We start from the raw sequence: 20,553 nt of genomic DNA on the forward strand, positions 1-20,553 counted from the left end.
ACCCAAAATGCACATGATCTTTAATAGTAATAGCTCTTGGGAATACTTAATGACAAACTACTTAGTTTGTCAGTCAGGACCGTCTGAAGATATTTCTTGAATCTTTCTTGATGCTAAGGACAATTTTTTTTTGAGAAATGAAAGCTAAAATGTCATGACCTCTTTGTTTCTGCATTTGTGTACGGCAGGCAGTTATCTTGACTTAACAGGATTTTGATATAAGCAAAATGTAATTTGAATAATAAGTAAATCTAAACATTTTATTGAAATTATGCCTATGAATATGAATTACAGGCCCCTGAGAACTCACGGATGAGTTTTAAACCTACTTCCACCTACTTGACCTCCACTCTTTCTCTAGTGCTTCCCTCCTTCTCCGTGCTTACAATCTCATCCTCATCCATCAGTATGAGACATATTTCACATAAGAAATGAATCATTAAACATATAATTCAAAACTAACCTACCCCTACCAAGAAGCTATTTGAAAAGAAATGGAAAATCAGAACCTGGAACTACTGCAGGTTCCATGCCCAGGAGCAACTGGTCAACACGAAATCTTTCTTTCTTTCTTTCTTTCTTTCTTTCTTTCTTTCTTTCTTTCTTTCTTTCTTTCTTTCTTTCTTTCTTTCTTTCTTTCTTTCTTTCTTTCTTTCTTTCTTTCTTTCTTTTTCTCGCTCTCTCTTTCTCCCTTCAATTATTTTTGGGTTTTTTTGGTTTTATTTGTTTGATTTTTGGAGAGAGAGAGAGAGAGAGAGAGAGAGAGAGAGAGAGAGAGAGAGAGAGATCCTGAAACTGGATGGGACTTGGTAGGATTTGGAAGGAGTTGGGGGAGAAAAATAATATTATCAAAATACACTGCATGACATTACTTTAGTTTGTCTGTTTTATGAGACTGTATTTTTTCCACTGAAGTATTTCAGTATGGTCTTGGTATTTTCCTGAGCCTGGGTGAACAGATAGAGAAGCATCTAAATTTAACACTTATGGCAGAACATTTTTATTTGTCTCTGGCAAACCTTAATGTATCTGATTTCTGAAGTTGTCTAAACAGCTGCATATCATGTGTGATACAGAAAAATAAGTAGTGGTAAGGCTCTAGTAAATAATGCTTCATTGACAGGTGGTTATATATGCTTCTTCCCACTGGATAAACTGCACAAGATTCATCTGCATTATTATATACCAGTGTGCTTTCTGCCATGGGTCATGAAAGTTACAAACAAAGGCAATCAATGAATGCAAACATCATCTGCAGTAGTTTGCCAGTATTCCTTTTATAGACTTTTTTTTTAACCTCTATTTTTTGCAATGCTGATATTAAAACTAGGTCCTGTGGGTTCTAGGCATTCATTCTCCTACCAAACAGTTATCCAGCCTTGGATACTTAGCCACTAGCAACGGAAATAGATATTGGAAAGTAAGGGTTAGAAGACCCAGCTCCACACAATCTCTCTCCACCAAATCAAATACATGTATTTGAGTTTACTGACCAAAAGTTTTACATTTTGCTCAATGAAGGGGAGATTGATGGGAAAAATCTGGAGAACTTTTGAAACGGGGAAAAAATGTTTCTTCTTGACTGTCAATTAAAACTTTAAAACAAGGAAATTGTCCATTTCCTCCAGGTTTTCCAGTTCTGTTGAGTACAGGCTCTTGTAGTAGGATCTGATGATTTTTTTGGATTTCCTCAGGTTCTGTTGTTATATCTCCCTTTTCATTTCTAAGTTTGTTAATTTGGATACTTTCTCTGTGCCCTTTGGTCAGTCTGGCTAAGGGTTTATCTATCTTGTTGATTTTCTCAAAGAACCAGCTCCTGGTTTTGTTGATTCTTTGTATGGTTCTCTTTGTTTCTACTTGATTGATTTCAGCCCTGAGTTTGATGATTTCCTGCCTTCTACTCCTCCTGGGTGAAATAGCTTCTTTTTGTTCCAGGGCTTTCAGGTGTGTCATTAAGCTGGTAATGTATGCTCTCTCCATTTTCTTTTTGGAGGCACTCAGGGCTATGAGTTTTCCTCTTAGCACTGCTTTCATTGTGTCCTGAGATTTCACCTTACACCAGTCAGAATGGCTAAGATTAAAAATTCTGGAGATAGTAGGTGTTGGAGAGGGTGTGGAGAAAGAGGAACACTCCTCCACTGCTGGTGGGGTTGCAAATTGGTACAACCACTCTGGAAATTAGTCTGGCAGTTCCTCCGAAAACTGGGCACCTCACTTCCAGAAGATCCTGCTATACCACTCCTGGGCATATACCCAGAGGATTCCCCACCATGTAATAAGGATACATGCTCTACTATGTTCATAGCAGCCCTATTTATAATTGCCAGATGCTGGAAAGAACCCAGGTATCCCTCAACAGAAGAGTGGATGCAAAAAAATGTGGTATATCTACACAATGGAGTACTATTCAGCCATTAGAAACAATGAATTCATGAAATTCTTAGGCAAATGGATGGAGCTGGAGAACATCATACTAAGTGAGGTAACCCAGACTCAAAAGATGAATCATGGTATGTACTCACTAATAAGTGGGTATTAACCTAGAAACCTGGATTACCCAAAACATAATCTACACATCAAATGAGGTACAAGAAGAAAGGAAGAGTCGCCCCTTGTTCTGGAAAGACTCAATGAAGCAGTATTCAGCAAAACCAGAACGGGGAAGTGGGAAGGGGTGGGCGGGAGGACAGGGGGAGAGAAGGGAGCTTACGGGACTTTTTGGGAGTGGGGGGGCTAGGAAAGGGGAAATCATTTGAAATGTAAATAAAAAATATATCGAATAAAAAAAATTAAAAAAAAACTTTAAAACAATTATATATTATCTATGATTCCTGTAACAAAGTAAAACTTATTCATGGAATATTGTCAATTGAATGAAATATGATTCTTTAGAAGAAAAAATTATAAAAATTTTGCATCAGGATACAACTTGTAGGTAGAATATATGTCTAGTATGTGTGAGGCCAAGGGTATCATCTGTATCACAACACACACAAAATAACATTTGAGAGTTATATGATTATACAAGTCATGGATCATAAAGGAATGTGATAACATGTAAGAAGCACTATTGGTCAGGTAAAAACAAAATCAGAGGCACATATCATTTTATTCCTCTATGTTATAGAATCCTCAAAACTGTGTCACACATTAGGGGGACAAAAGAGTGACTTTTAGGTTACAACAAAGAGTAAGTGGACACTCAGAATAACAAACTAGGTTGATTCCAGGAGTCATCTGAAGGCACAAAATTCGTCCTATGCTCAGGTCTCTTATATAATAGAATATTATATCTGTTATAACCTATGAGCATTCATTACCATCCTTTAAACTGCTACATTATTTATAATACCAACTGTAATATAAGTATGATGCAAACCATTGTTATGTTCTATTATTGATAAGATAATGAGAGTAAAAATATATTAAATGTATCAATGTATTAAATACAGGTCAAAGTTGCAGGCAATTTTCATCTTTAGTTGCTTGGAACCAGTGATGTGCAATGCGTGAATATTAAGGGCAAAGGTCAACATCAGATGGCAATCACACTAATACACTAATGCTGGAATTTCCCACATTATTTTTGAGACTAGAAGGGTTTAAGTATTTAACAATTCTTTGTAGCTTATTAAATAATTAATAATGTGCTTCAGTGATATAAAATAATTAATTACTATAAATAGAAGATAACTTTTTATAAAACATCATATTAATAATTCATATTTTTGTTTGTAATTATTTTTTAAAGTAGCATTTAAAATATGGAAAAAACTTTAAAAGATTTTCTTTCTCTTTTGTATTAAGTCTCATTCTGGGTGAAGGTCCCAAACAGCTAACTGCTGTATTGGCATAATTTCTAAATAAAAAGACAACTCATCTAAAAATCTCCTTTTATTTCAAATTCCATCTCAAAGTTCCTCAGAAATGAACTGTTTGTTTCCATTCTCACACAGATAGTGGGTCTTAGTTCACGATCATCACTCCATACTTGTAGGATTAGATCATGTTACAGGGCTAAATATACACATGACAGCATGTTTGCCTGTGCTCAGGACATCCTAAAATAGTTCCTTCCTTCTAAAGGGAGGGCATAACTAACATTACTTTCTGGGCTAAAGAGTACCAAAGGAATTTTTGCAAGACACATCTGTTTCTTTGAAAAAGATAATGTTTCAAATAACAATTTAAAATTGTACTTCATTTGCATTTTAATATGCACAATTAGTAAATAATAAAATACAATAAATGAAACTTTGGTTACATAGATATATGAAAAAGAATATTAAATCTGTACAATATTAATAACTATAAATGAATTCTACTTAAAACACAGTCTGATTACTCCTTTGAATAAAAAGGGTACGATGAGATTAAATAATTTGACATATATTTATATACATGGTAGTTTTCTGGGCTAATGAAATTATATAATTGTATAATAGGAAATTAGAATGCACCAGCCTTGTGACTGTATTGATCTCTGAATGAGAGAAATAGGAACCGTACAGATGAATGTACTCACACACATTCTATATATATGCTCAAATAAACTCATTTCTCCTGCTAATTCTGTAGCATATTACTTTGTTTCTAGGTATGCATTAATAGTGCAAATTTTAAACGGCTTCAAGCCATATTCTCAGAGTAAATAAAGTTTCTAATCTTTCTTTCAACTGTATCCATGATTAAAAGTTTTATTGTGATACTGGATGAGCTTCAATTCCAAATTATGATGTTAAAGGCTAAATCTAAGACCTAGTCTTATGAAGACTACTGTTATAAACTGTTAAGAATAATTAAGAAATGCAAGTTGGTAGGCAGTCACCTTATAAATGATCAAATCCTTTAACACATTCATTCGCAATTTTGCTTATAATCCTGCTAAGAACTGACATAATTAATGGCAGGAACAAGCATCATTTAGCTTCTTGTGTATGATTTCTAGGTTAAGCCTAGGACAGACAACTAGAAGCAAAAAAAAAATGTTCGTCTATTTAGATATACTTTAGATAGACAGGTGGTCCTCAAATGCTTCAGAGACCTGCAGAATATGGCATTCAAAATGTTCAATAATAATAATAATAATAATAATAATAATAATAAAGCTTTTCTTGATGGAGAGACATGCCAGATCCTGGCAGCATCTCTATTTTCCTCCAAAGAAGAACCTCCACCTCAAGCTTGCTTCAAAACTGGCCATTGAGTGACTACTGACAGCACAGGGTCCAAACTGTGGGCAAGCAGGACACAGGGGTGACTCACTTGATCTAGACAAGATAGGACAGTCACCGTTAAGTTTCTGCTTCACAGAAAGTCTGTCAGATCTTATAGGCCTGGTAGCCAAAGACTGATCCACCCCCTCTGACCACACAGGGACCCAGACTCTCTTTTCAGTGAAAGAATTATCAGCTTAACAACAGAAACCAAGTCTCCAGATGTGTTCTCAGTTCTAAACTCACTTTCCTAGAGCTACTAGGTCTAGATACAGTCTTCCTTGTTATCATTTTATGTAAGGTCTGAGAACACAGGAGTTTAAGTTGTGAGGATCTAGACAATGTTTTAAGATCAAGGTTAGTGTTTTAAAGTTGGCCTGTGAAAGTTATGAAGTTTGGAGAACATGAAAGCTTAAATAGTAATAAAGTGATGTAAGGTATTAAGAATAATGAAAAACACTTTAGATTCCTTTTCCTCAATCTGCTACTGTTATAACTAAGACTTCAGAATTAATCAACTGAGTTTCAGTAATATCATATCCACAAGCTCAACATCTTAAATTTTCTTTCATTGTATTATAAGTATAAACTTAAAGAGACTTCTTATTGTGTTCATTTGACACAAACCAACAGCAAACTGGACTCAACAAGTTGAGACAGATAGTGGAGTACTTTATCTCTAAAGTTCCCAAATACAAATGGACTAAACATTGTAAACATAGTTCTGATGGTTCTCAAAATTGTTCTTATTGTATGTAGTTTACTGATGTTAGACACTAAGCCCTTTCTTGGACTATGGGGGAGATGTTAGGATGATCTATACCTACACAAATTGTATAGGTAGATACATATAGGTATGTATCTAATGGCTACATAAATCTGTCTTGTATTCTCATTTGTTAATTGCTGTGCTGACAGCACCAGGTGTGGCTGGGTAAGTAAATATTTATCACTTCCTTGCCTCCCTTAAAGAGGATTCTCTGAGATTATCATGACAAAAACCTAGCTGCAGCAGTAGGAGACGTCACAGAAGGTCACATTGTCTTCAATCTGACCAAAACACTATACTAAAGCTAGTCCTGTTGTAAATGTGGAAACTCTCCCACTATGCTAATAGCTTCAGCCCCTCCCCCTCCCCAAAGAGTGTGGCTTTTGATAAATAAAAGAGTTGGTGGCTGGAGCTGGGGCAGAACTACTGGGCAGAAAGACAGGCAGGACACAGAAGCCTGGACAGGAATGAAGCAGAGGGCACCATGAGGTGGGAACACAGTGGCAGGGAAGTTAGCTTAAGTTAGCAGGGCTAGCTGAGACTGCCCAAGCCAAAAAGAAGGCTAACAGCATATAGTATGCACACATCTGTCTCTTTATTATTAAACCAGAAGCAGGACCCCCCAAAGCCCTGCAATTTAAACTATTTTAAGTTGAAATGGAAGCTATGCTTTTATAAACATAATTTGTATTAAAGTATAGTGGGAAATTGCTAATTAAGGTCAAAGCACATCACAACCAGATAGCCTCTGGGCTTGTTGCAATGTGGGAGACTCCCTTCCTTAGCAAGGTTTCTCCTTCTCTGACCTTGTCTGTGGAATCTAAGCCTCAATACACACCTCTACTTGAGGAATGTCATGAAGCCTCTATTAGATTATAGAATAAATTCCTTTTCTACTGACAAAACTTGTTCAGCCAGCACCTGAGATTTTTGAGATGCTTCCCCATGCTAATGGGGATTCCAGGTACCCTAATTCCCTGACCAGTGACTTTTGCCCATACCTGATGTTCCTACCCTTAGTCCCTCAAACTTTATAAACCTTGGATCACCCCAAGTAACGTTAATCTGCCTACTGTCATCAGATCCCATTCACCATACAACCTACAAGGCTCTGCAACCACCCACTCATTTCCCCATACCCCTCCCCTTGCTCTTCTCCAACCCACCACCCACCCATATCTTCCCCCCTTTCCCTCCCCTGGCCGGCCCCTGCTCGCTCTCTCGCTTGCTTGCTCACTCGCTCGCTGTTTGTGCTCACACCGCCCTCATAGATTGTGTGTGTTTGGGGGGGATAATATACAGAGGGGGGCTCCCCCTTCTCAGAGGAGAGAGGAGGGAGGAATGGGGGAAGGATCTGCATGAGGGCGGTCCTTAAAGGGGAGAGGGGCCTGATAGCTTTCATGCAGTCTTCCACTCGACCTTTCATAGCATGCAGTCTAAGCTCCGCTCCACTACACAGTTACCTGGCAATAGTCAGGTAGGCATGTCCCACTATAAAAGTTGCTGCTTGCCCCAGCCTTGCACTTTTGCTCTTCCCTTGTTCCCTTGCTCTTCCCTTCCCTGCTCTGTCCTGCATTCCCTTGCCCCCTCTCCTCATGCTCATGTCCAGCCTCTACTCCTCTACTCTACTCTCTGTCTCTCTCTACTATCCTCTTAACTCCCTTCTACATGCCTTTAGTAAACCCTGTTCTATACTATACTATACTGTCCTGTGTGGATGGCCCCCCAGGGGGAAGGGATACCTTGGCATGGGCCCCCTAAGGCACCCCCTTCCCCAATTCCTCACCACCACACCTCCATAGAACATATCTCTCTTCTTTTTATCTTTTTGTAAACACAACAATCTTGATCCCCATGTGTTGCATGTTTGGGGAGCTTTTTTTTCTTTTTTACTTTTTTAACTGTTTTTTTTTTTTTAATTTTCTATATTCTTTGTTTACATTCCGAATGCTTTCCCCTTTCCTGGTTCCCCCCTCCCCATCAGTCTCATAAACCCTCTTCCCTCCGCCCATTTCCCAATCACCCCCTTCCATTTCTCTGTCCTGGTACTACTCCCCTACAATGCTGGATCAAATCTTTTCAGAACCAGGGCCCTCTCCTTCCCTCTTCTTGGGTATCATTTGATATGCTATTTGTGTCTTGAGAATTCAGAGCTTCTGGGCTAATTAATATCCACTTATCAGTGATTGCATTCCATGTGTATTCTTTTGTGATTGGGTTACCTCACTTAGGATGATATTTTCCAATTCCAACCATTTGCCTAAGAATTTCATGAATTCATTGTTTTTAATTGCTGAGTAGTGTGTAAATATACTACATTTTCTGTATCCATTCCTCCATCTGGGTTCTCTATGGGACACAATGAAAGCAGTGCTAAGAGGAAAATTCATAGCCCTGAGTGCCTCCAAAAAGAAAATGGAGAGAGCATACACTAGAAGCTTAACGGCACAACTGAAATCCCTGGAACAAAAAGAAGCTACTTCACCCAGGAGGAGAAGAAGACAGGAAATCATCAAACTCAGGGCTGAAATCAATCAAGTAGAAACAAAGAGAACCATACAAAGAATCAACAAAACCAGGAGCTGGTTCTTTGAAAAAATCAACAAGATAGATAAACCCTTAGCCAGACTGACCAAAGGGCACAGAGACAGTATCCAGATTAACAAACTTAGAAATGAAAAGGGGGATATAACAACAGAAACTGAGAAAATTAAAAAAAAAAAAACAGATCCAACTACAAAGGCCTATACTCAACACAACTAGAGAATCTGGAGGAAATGGGAGCTTTTAATATTTGCACTACGTGGGGATATTGGGTTGATGGAAGTTTTCTTGTAAATCATTTCTGCCTTCTTCCAGGAGTACTGCTTCTGTTTCCCTAGGAAAGCCCTGAACATACTAAGCCCTCCCACTTTTAGGGAGATTTCCTTATCTGGCCCTACTTGAAGGTCTTCCTTTAAACCCTAAAGGTTGTGACCCAAAGAAGCCAGAGATTTCCTCATGAGGCTCTGGCTCCAAGATACTATCAGAATGTCTGCCCATTAGGAGAAAGATAACCAGCACGAAGAAAATTTAAAAGGGTAAACAAGATTCGGTGGGCTAGTGGAGTTGCCTGCAGATGAGAGTAAAAGCCTCTTCTTACTATACACTGAGGCAATATAATGTGATATAAGATTGGGGGCCACATATAGTATGTCCCTTGAGAAAAAGATATAGTAACCAAGTTAGGTTGGCTGGTTATCTCCTCCTTACGAAGAGGCTTATACTAATGGACGAAAGAATGATGAGGATAAATGATAAAAGAATGAAGTATTAAGACCTCCCCTTCTTAGAAAAGTTAGCTTATGCAGGACTAATGTGGTGTCTTATAACCAAAGAACATAAGAATACTGAGATTAGACATATAATGAATTTTACAATTATATAAACGTCGTATTATGGTAGAAATTGAATAACTGCAGCAGCTTTGTCCTGAAGGTTTTTCTTAGGTCCATTAAGAACTCACACTCTGACCATTAACCGTCGATAACACACTTCTCGGACATGGCATTGTGCCCAGGCAGCCCTGGAGAGTTTCTTTCTATCTAGTGCCTGTGAAGCCACAGAGCTACACATGCCTCTAGATTCTGAAAAACTGGATTGTGGGGGTTGATGAGGTAAAAAGATTATAAAAGATAACTCTGTTATGCTACTGTTTATCAACAATGAATTAAACTTATGACCAAGAAGGAGTTAAACCACATGTCAAGAGACAAAAATGATCTCTGTTTTGAAAAAGCATAAATCTATTCCTGCCTATTGAGTTCTGCATAGATAAAGAAGCACTCTGACTTGCCAGGGTGCACTCTGACTGACTAGTCAGGGTGCAAGATTCTCCCTGACCTCCATGCCTGACTTAACCCTCCCTGTCCTATTCCTTATCTCCTCTATGGGACCTGGCCACCACTGGGACTGGCCCACAGCAGAAATTGCAGAGTTACATATCTTAAATAATTACTCCTCATTCTTCTTCCCCAGACTCCCATGTGCCCCACATTTCACACACTGTCATCCATCTACTACGCTCGCCTCTGACTTACTATAACAGGAAATAAAACACCAAATTTTTGTAGTTTTTGTCTTTCAATGCTTTATCCCAACTTTATTTGCCTTATCATATCAAATCAAGTAGTTTCATAATAGTGAAAATGTTTCTATTGGACATTCCAATCTTATTTTTTTCATAATATCATTGTCCCATTTGTCCCATATAGTAGTTGGGGCATAGATAGATAGACGATAGATAGATAGATAGATAGATAGATAGATAGATAGATAGATAGATAGATGGAGAGATGGAGAGATGGAGAGATGGAGAGATGGAGAGATGGAGAGACAGAGAGATAGAGAGATAGATAGGTAGATAGATAGATAGATAGATAGATAGATAGATAGATAGATAGACATTACTAAATAGCAATATTAATCCATTTATTTAAACTGATCTATATTTTCCTGTTGATTTCAAACTAGGGATAAACTCATCTGAAAAACATAGGGCTTTTCTTTAGCTGTGCTTCTTCATGTGAAGAGTAGCTTCTGTTCTTGTCACTGAAAATAACTCATAGGAATATTTCAGGCTCTGCTTCTATCGCTCTTCTGCTTTTATGAATGCATGTGTCTCTCTGCTCATGTGCAGATGTTCGGATTGCAAGCAAGTAGAAAGAGACGTTAGAGGGCATAGATGAATTTGTAAATTATAAACATTTAAAACTCTTAAAAACAGCCATATCAAGTGAATCCAGGGGCTATAAGATAAACAAAAGGGTTTTAGGCTGAAGAAGAGAGTAGGCTGGAGTCCCCAGGAGGAAGGACTCAGAGGACTTTGAAGATGGCAAAATTTACCACAATTTATAGAAAAAATTATGAAGAGATGGAATGCATCAAGTTTATTGCAATGTGGTGGAAATTACTCTTCAGTAAAATGTTGTCATACAATGAAGACAGGAAATAAAAATGAAATTCCACTTTCTCCAAACTAGGCATAACAGAATGGATGAATGTTTGGTTTTATTTGGAGATGCCCATGGGCCATTGCCTAATTATAAGATAATGTTCATCTGGCTAACCACTGCCTCACTATAAGCTAATGGTCATCTGGCTGAGATGAGGTAGAGGAGATTGACCTTACCAATGCTGCTAGGAATGCGACTTCTGGAACATTATAGCAGAAGATTGATTATTGGCTCCACTCAACACAAAACTGTATTTTTTAGCCAAGAATCTGAAAATGTATTGTTTTATTCCATAGTACCTGGTATTGAAGTTAATTAGGAGTTTACAGAGGAATCAAAGAATCAGTAAAGGCTAAAATGATGTTACTATTGTCAAAACTAGTAGGGAGGATTATTGTAGAACAAGAGAAAAAGGAGAATTTTTAGGAATTATGTTGGATAAAAAAGTGACTATCATTTAGAATAGAAGATAATGATAATGAGATATTCTTAAATTTTTGGAAAACCGCAGAGAAAATGATAAATTTTGGTTAAAAAAACTATTTATATTTTAATTCAAGAAATACTTCAGAATATGTGGGAAAGTATGAGGGCTTTCAAGATATAAACTATTTTTAGATGGGTTATAGAACGAATAATTCTTACTAAGAAAATTATTCTGTTGGAATATAAAAATCCCATGATAGCAATTCAACATGTGTTCTGTGTTATTTGTGTTTGGAGCTAATAATCAGGGTCAATATTTTTGTCATATTTTGATGAAATCAAGTACTTGAATTCACTTTTTTAAGTCCAAGTCTTCATTAATGCATTGCTACATTAGGATTGGGAGGGAAATTAAATATGGAGATGGGCTCTGAACTTTAGTTCAATGTTTTAAATAAAAGTTGTTGTGTTTTTTATGACACATACTGTCCATGGTTATTCAGACTATAAGATCTATCACCACCCTTCTCTGCAGCAATAAGTAAAGATAAATAATTATGTTAATTTCTCATGTTTCTTATATAAATGATTTCAAAAGTACAGTGCTATATAACAAAAAAAATCAAATCTGACTCAGAAATAACAAACAAACAAACAAACAAAAAACCTGTTATAGGGGTAATCTCCTACTCTATGCTCAGCTTTTAGAACCTATTCCCTGTATGGAATTTAGACCTGGTTACTGTAAACTGAACTAAAACAAAACAAAACATGGCTGTGTAACCATATATATTCAGGGGACCTTATTATTGTTAACTACATTGATATGGAGTCAAACTTCCTTGTATGGATTTATGTTTATGACCATGGACAAGGCTACTCTCAACCTCAATCACAGAAGCTCTGGACTCTGACAAGTGTTGGAGAATAGACACATGGCTACTTGAAGTGCTGAGTGTTAAAAGTGGTTGAATGCCCACCCATTTATAGTGTCTAAGACTGAGAGAACGTTGCAGAAATGAGGAAGAAAACAATGTAAGAGTTTGAACAGGGAGAGGGACTACAACATGATGTCTTCTCAGCTTGACACAGCCATTGCAACTGTGAACTCACAGTAGCTGACATTGCTTGCACTAAGACTGCATAAAACTGGGCCTATTAGTAGTCAGGTAGCTGTGGAGGTGAGTGCTTATGAGGCCCAAAGTAATTCCCTTAGCCCTGCTGAACTATAAACTATTGAAATGTCAAGAAGGAAGGGGAGTAATTATCTATCTGTTCACTAATGAACCACCAGGATTCAGTGAATGCTTTGAAACTTATAGTCCTACAGATGTCCCTGGTTAAAATTAGTGTAGCGTAGAACTGACTGAAAGGTCATAAGGCTACAGCATCATGTAAGTGTACCACATTTTCTTCATCCATTCTTAGACTGAAGCACATCTGGGTTACTTCCAGTTTCTGGCTATTATAAATAAAACTGTGGAATACACATGGCTGAGCAAGTGTCCTCTTGGTAGGATGGAGAGTTCTTTGGGAATATGCTAAGAGTTCTATACCTGGGTCTTGAGGAAGATTGAGTCCCAGTTTTCTAAGGAGCCAAATTGCCTTTCATGTTGGTTGTACAAGTTTGCACTCCCAGAAGCAATGGAATAGTGTTCTCCTCCATATTCTTGCTAGCATGAGCTGTCACTTCTGTTGTTGAACCTAACCATTCTGAAGGATATAAGTTGCATTTTTAAAGCAGTTTTGATTTGCATTTTAGATTTTGAATATTTTTTGTTTCTTAGTCATTTGAGATTCCAAAACTGACTACATGAAATTAAAAGAACCAAAACAACAACAACAACAACAATAACAACAAACATTCCAAGGCAAGCCAGATCCAGAAAGATGAATATAGTATGTATTCACTTACAAATGGATATTAGCAATAAAGTAAATAATAACCAAGCTATAATCTTTACACCCAGAGATGTTATGTAAAGTGAAAGGGTCATGTGGAGGCTGCATGGATCTCCCTAAAAAGGAAAAATGCAATAGATTTTATATGTGCAAGGTACAGAGCGGTGGGAAGCAGGCATAGGAGTAGGAGGCTCCAGTGGAGGATGCATTGAATGAGAAATTAAAGGGAGAGATGCCTGGAATTGGGGGGCATTTGAGGGATGATATGGACACCTAGTAAAATAAAAGAGTATATGAAAGTGATCCTAATAAGCAATGAAAGATACAGAGTCTCAAGTGGCCAGTTCCTGTAGCCAGGAGATGCTGCCAGGGGTGGGAATGGATTGCATTGAAATGAGACCTTGGCCTAGGGGTCACTTGGAAATTTCCAAACAATCCAGGTTATTTTTTTTAAGACAGAGGGCTGCTCTCTGCAAACTGACAGTGGGGCCCTATTGCCCAGGACAACACCCATACTACCCACTGAACATGAAAAGCCAAGCTGCTTCCTACAGGGAGCCTTTACCTCTGCTGGCTAATGAAAAAGGAACATGCACACTAACCCAGTCACAAAGTCTTTGACCTACACGTTCTCCTGCCTGCAAAATATGTGGGCCTGTAGTATCACAGAACTTGTGGGAGTAACCAACCAATGTCTCATTTGACATAAGGCTCAGTCTTTGAGAAGAAACCATACCTGACAAGTCAAGAACAAGAGACTAGATAGCCCAGAGAATTAGGGGAAAATCAAACACAACTGGTAAAATAAATAAATAAATAAATAAATAAGCCCTAATGATATTCTGTTATACACACAGTTATACACACAGATTATTGTCTTATCCAGTCATCATCAAAGAGACTTCTAGTAGCAGACAGCAATAAATACAAATATTTACAGCAATAAATACAAATATATTACTCATAAAGAAATATTCCTATCCCCTCTTATCGCTCTTTTAAAAGAAGAGGTGGAAAGTTTACAAGATCCAGATCATATGGATGATAACCAGGAGCGTAGGCCTTCCTCCGAATCAACTGAGCAAGGTCCATATGGACTCACAGAGGCTGCAGCAGATGTCACGGGGCCTACATGGGTCTGCACCAGGTCCTCTGTGTATATACTATAGTCATTTCCTTAGTATTTTAATAGCAGTCATGACTGTGAGAATGAGTGTGTCTCTGACTCTTGTGCCTACCTACTCTGGAGAGTCCCTTCCTCCTATTGGGTCATGTCTAACTTTGAAATGGTAATTTTTGCTGTATTCTATTGCATTTTATTTTGTCGTGTTTGGTTGTTATCTCTTAGAAGCCTTTTCTTTTCTAATGAGATACAAATGGAGAATGGATACAGAGGGGAAGGGAGGTAGAGAGGAACTGGGAGGAGTAGAGGGATGGTGATAGTAATTAGGATATTTTATATAAGAAAAGAACAAATATTCAGTTTTAAAAAGTGATTATCAACTAAGAGAGGAAAAAAAAAGAAGACAAGAACATAGGCAAAGGACTTGTAGAGGGATCAGCCCTTTACATTTATGGAGATCTATTTCCATTAATGCATTGTTTACCTCTGCTTCCCAGTGCATGATAAATAGGAAACTTTGTGTTCTATGTTTTGGCACCTAGAAATTAACTAGACAGTGAAGATCAAAGCAATAATGAATGCACCAGGTTTTGTTTTGTATATTTCTCCATTTTTTTAAGTACAAGAGTAAATTCAGAATTAGCCACTACTATGGTTAAGTTTGGATATCACACATTGTATGATATCTTAATGAAATCAAGATTAAAATGAAAAAACACAGTGTAGATAATATGAGTTCAGTTAAAAATGAAAACAAAAGAGATTTTATTGTTTTGAATTTGAATTGGAATTAAATTTAGAGTTCAGAGTTCAAAAGGAAAATATAGTCAAATGTTTCAAATATTAATCAAAATAGGGAAAACTGAAGACTGATTTATCTTTTTAAATTTTAAATCTGAGCAGCTCAGAATACATATTGTTGCTACAGTAGCATGAGAATGAATATATAAAACTCTTATCATCTCAGATATATGAAAGATATATGAAAGATATTCTTTTCTGATGATTCTTTCTTATCCCTGTTAATAAAAGTTAGTCTTTCAACTTAACGAAGCCCAATAAGTTGCTAATTGTTTAAGAACAACTGGAATGCTTTCATTTCCATTTCAGAGCTTTACACATAGCAAATTGTGACTTGACATCTATCACTCTAGAGTGTTTAGCCTTTCTGGTTATAGAAGCCAATGTGCATAATAGTCTGTCAACTCTTGATTCATAATTTGGAGAAACTCAGTTTTCTCCAGTACACCTTCCTGTTTCGGAGCCTTGATCTTTATTGACATGGTTACAGTCATCTCTCCATATTCTTTTGCCTTGTTCTTTCTCAGCACAATCTCCTGTGCAGTTGGTCAGTTACGCCAGCACACCAACCTCAAGCATCCTTTGTGGATGTTTAGCAGTATTGTTGTTGTAACTGGTAATTGACCCATTTCAGAGATTTGGCTTACAATTTGTGTTCTTATAAAGTAAGAGAATGTTTTTAAATAGTGTGTTGAAAACATTTATCATTTTTTTAAAATTTATCTCAGCATGTAGGCTTATCTTTGATTAATTTATTGTGGGATTTTTTTTTTCTTTTTAAGGGAGAAATGGTTTATTCCTGCTCAACTCAATGTACAGCCTGCAAGGTTTGGGAAGTCAAAGAGTCAGGAGCTTGAAGAATTTGAACAGCTTGAAGAAGTCGATCAACTTGAAGAAGTTAATCAGTTGGAAGAAGTTGTTCAGTTGCATCCACAGGTGAGAAACAGTCAGCAGTGGTTGCATGTCTGTGAAGGCTTACTCTACCACTACATTAGCACCATTGTGTCAGTGCAAGAGAACACGGAAGGCACCAAAGGGAACACCTAGATCTTTCCTCCTATTTTTTGATTTACTTTCAACAGGTCTATATTATTTAGACTTCAAGGTAGAGCATCTGATAATTCTCTGGAATTAGCGAAAATATGATTGATGGTTTCAAATTACTTACCCATCATCTTCCTAAATGGTCAGTTTCTAAGTGAACATTTGTAGTACGATAAGCATGGCTTGCCAAAGAACTAAAGTAAGGAAAGAGAGACCATGTCCTTATCATTGAGAAGCAAGAGCCACAGCCTACAGGCAGCTGTCGAAACCATAGTGGGAGCACAGTAAAAGAACACTTAGAAAATGATAAATCCACAATCCTGAAATAATTAATTACTTTGAATATAACTTATATCAGTGTAGATACACAACTATCAATAAGTTAGAGCTCTTATTTGGATTTGTTTCTATATTAATTAAGAGGATTTTTTTTAATTTTGGGAATCATTTATACAATATTTTAACACAAGGTTAATGCTTCAAGACCAAAGCTAATTGACTGATTAGTTGACCTATTGCTTTATTGTGGAGAAACTGAAAACACAAACAAGAAAACAGAATCAACCCAATGCCTCTTACTGGGTCATCTTCTGTAGTACACAATATATTTATCTAATACATGTTGCCATATCTCTGTGCTAAAAATATCATGGGTTTTAATGCCCTAAATTATAACTTGTCTGCCTTCTCCAGATGTCCATAATGAAATTTCCCTTAAATCTCACATGCTGCTGAGTTAAAAACAATTAGTATGCCCAACTCTGCCAGCTTCTTCCTCTCCCAAGCAGTTACAAATTCTGTTGCTTTATGTCAGTGATCACTGTGTGCCAAGCATTTTCTGAAAAAAATATGTGTCATACAGATTATTTTAATTCATTTTGTTAATTGAGCAATTATTGAAATTATAGTTACCATAAAATTTTTCCTTTGCTTGAAAGGGATAAGAAATAGACATGATTTGTGGTGTGGCATACATGAATATATAAAGAACTGAATGCCATATTTTTGAATGTATAGTAATATTCCTGATATAATTTAAGTACCTTGTCATTATTGTAATAAAACTTGAGAATAATTGATTTTAGCACTTTAGCAATTTTGATGCCAATGCTCAGCTTATTTCTGTCCAAACAAAGAGTAGACATTTGTGACTTGTCATTAAATATTTTAGTTGTTATTTGGGAAACAAGAGAATGCAACAAAATAACAAGTGTGCATGAGTTTTCTTTGAGAAACTATACTTTGTAGTCTGTGAGAGACCTAAACTGAGACATCTAATATTTATTTTTTAAACAATGTAAAAAAGTGAAGCATAAAATAAATTATGAAATACATATAGAATACATGTGAATTTATACCCTTAGGATTCCAAACCTATTTTTATATTAAATTCTCCATGAAGTGATAAATTTAAAATTTGAGAAAGGCAACTGTGTTCGTCATAAAGGAGGGGGAAATTCAGATGCTGAGAGCAAAAGAGAAACATCCTACCTAGCAGCAGCAGCTTCACAGTCCTGGCATCCCGTTCAGCATCTTCCTGAAGCTTCTTCTCCAGCTCCTTGGACCTTCTGGCTGATTCCTTGCTCTCTGAACTAATTCCGCTTCCCATCTTTTGATGATAGAGGCTGGACAGTTGATTTGCTCAAACTTTTCTAACACAGAGCGCAGCAGTAGTTTAGATATAGGACATAAGAACAGAGCTTGCTACAGCACACAGCAGTCTATCCCCTGCACTCTCAATTCCACTTTGACTAAGGGGATCTTTTCCGTCTGTCACCTGATCAAGATGGAAAACCTTGCAACTCCAATGGAAGCTTAAGAGGAACTCATTATGCTTTCAAATTAAATGGTCATGTCTGGCCCGCCTTCAAAATCATGCTTACCTGCATGATTTACCTAGGACAAAACAAAGGGAAAGCATTCAAAATCCTGAAATCCAAGAGTCTGTGATGGGCAATTCAAGTGAAATGTTTCTCATGAACAGGAAATATTTATTATTGGCAATGTATTTACTATTAATCAGAAACACATGCATTTTTATCTTTAGATACTTTGCTTTCCAGATTCTTCATATTCACATTCCATTTTGCCTATTCTAAGATTGGCAGAAATATTGAGAATCTCTTAACATATCAATAAATTAGAAAATATTCAAATAATAGAAATAAAGGACATGTTATAAATATTTATACATTTTTAGCAATAAATATAAAATTCTACATCCAGTATCTTAATTTAGGGATTTTTATTCTCATAGGATTCATCACTATGAATTGAGCTTTTATTGTCTGTGAGAAAGTCAATCCATCAACACTAATTGAAGGCCCACTTTGTATGGACACTGACCTGTGTTCAATGTGGACAGCACTTAACTTTTTAGGGCCATTAAGTCACAGCTGCTGTGTTGAGGGTACACAGACTGAATTGATACTCAGGGAATAAGGATCAATGTTTTTAGAAGCATAAACAAGTCTCAGTGCTGATAATCAAAATACTAAATATATCTAACTAATTTCCATATCTTCTATCTACCCTACTAGCACTCTAAAATTTTTGAAAATTGGCTCCCTCAAGGGAAAAGACGATTTTTACACATTTTTGTTTGTTTATCTGAAGCAAACGGTATTTAGTAGACTGTAAAACAATATTCTTATAAACACAGCTATCTGCCTGTAATAGCAAGTGTGTCTTACATTGCAGGGTATGAGGGTATATTTAATTATAAATATTGGAATGAAACTAGCTGATCAAGCTGTCTCTGCTCTTCTGCGGAGATCATGTGTAAAGTTTGAACAGGTGGGTTTTTTGAATATTCATACAACAAGGAAATGGGCCACCAGACTAAGTACACATTCCTGCTTTGTTTACTTTTGCACATTAAATATGTTGAGCTGAAGATACCTAAACACAGTCAAAATATCCCGAGTAAAGACTCAGAGAGGTACTTATGCAAAGATTCTTGCAAATCATTTGCCATTGCTTTTACTATGCAAAGAGCTGGTCCCAAAGGAAGGAGATCTGCCCTGCTACATTATTTATGATCAGCCCAGGAGACAGGCTTCCACCTCAGAATGAAAGGCTTAGTACACTAAATCACCTTTGGCCTGTTTCATAGGCTGATTATATATTGTACACAAATATTCAGGATTCCTACATGTTCCATTCCAGCAAAGGATTGATAGGAAATAGTACGTCATTTGTACTCTATAAATACACCCCTAGCTTTTGTACAAGGATATATGTGGCTTTGAGAGTTTCCATAGTTATGTTTCCAAGTCTTCCTCAGCAGATTACTAACTAGGGCCAACTAGATCTTTGAGATGTTATAACCACAAATTTTGTTTGTTCTTGAAAGCAAGAAACATGAAACTATTTCCAAACCCATCATGTTAGAAGTGTATATGCTGGCCATTAAGGGGAGTTGGATATTGTACATACACACACACACACACACACACACACACACACACTGCATGAAAGGTTTTGTTGAAGGGTGCGGTCATTCAGAATAATCACTGGACATGATCTTTCAGGCATTCTTCAAAATGTGTCATGGTATCTTTCCTTTGACATCTCTCCTTTCAAGAAAATGAACTTGAGGTCAAATGAGTTAAGGTTTACTACTTTAACTTACAGAGTTACACAAACTTGAGTAGTACAAATAATAATTCTTAGGCTGCTTATGGCTAAATTATCTGGATAATCTTCTAATAGAGACATTAGGGGATTTAAAAATCTTATTTAATCATTTTACATGTTTTATTTAGCATGTGGTCCAGTATTATCTACCTTTTACTACTGAATTTCAAACTATGTATATATGTATATGTGTATATATATATGTGTGTGTGTGTGTGTGTGTGTGTGTATAATTTTTTCTCTTGTCACTATTAATTGCCTGGGTTTTTGCAGTCATTATCTTGGCTCGCCTTGGAGCTATTACATGAGCCTGAATACAGTAGCTCAATCTTCTGCTGGAAATTATCTAGGCAAACTATCATGTGTTTGGTTCTTTATTGTATTTTCATATCTCTCTCATAAGAAGTGTTGATTTCAAGCATGGGGTCCCTGGACATTTGGAGTCCCTGCTGCCTTAGCAATGACCTTTCTACTTGTATATCCCTGTGGAACTCCAAACAAAGCACTCTTCCTTTGCTAATGGTACTCAGATGTGCACCTCAGGGAATGCTGAGCAAGGCATTTCTCTGGAGAGCTCAAGCCTTTTGGTGCTTCCAGAAAGCAATCTTTTGATCTTAAGGTAACACATCAAAACTTGCT

The 20,553-nt window shown here is 36.8% G+C and overlaps 1 protein-coding gene across 1 annotated transcript in view; it reads right to left on the bottom strand.

Annotated features, from left to right (window-relative positions):
• The window catches only part of Gnat3 (G protein subunit alpha transducin 3), a 49,956-nt gene extending 32,072 nt beyond the window's left edge, over positions 1-17,884 (bottom strand). The window contains exon 1 of the mRNA XM_052172402.1: positions 17,767-17,884. Within this exon, the coding sequence (XP_052028362.1) occupies positions 17,767-17,884 (118 nt within the window). The remainder of the gene's footprint in view (positions 1-17,766) is intronic.
• Between the last annotated feature and the right edge of the window lie 2,669 nt (positions 17,885-20,553).

The sequence above is a fragment of the Apodemus sylvaticus genome, chromosome 2, assembly GCF_947179515.1.
Source record: "Apodemus sylvaticus chromosome 2, mApoSyl1.1, whole genome shotgun sequence".
NCBI classification, from domain to species: Eukaryota; Metazoa; Chordata; class Mammalia; order Rodentia; family Muridae; genus Apodemus; species Apodemus sylvaticus.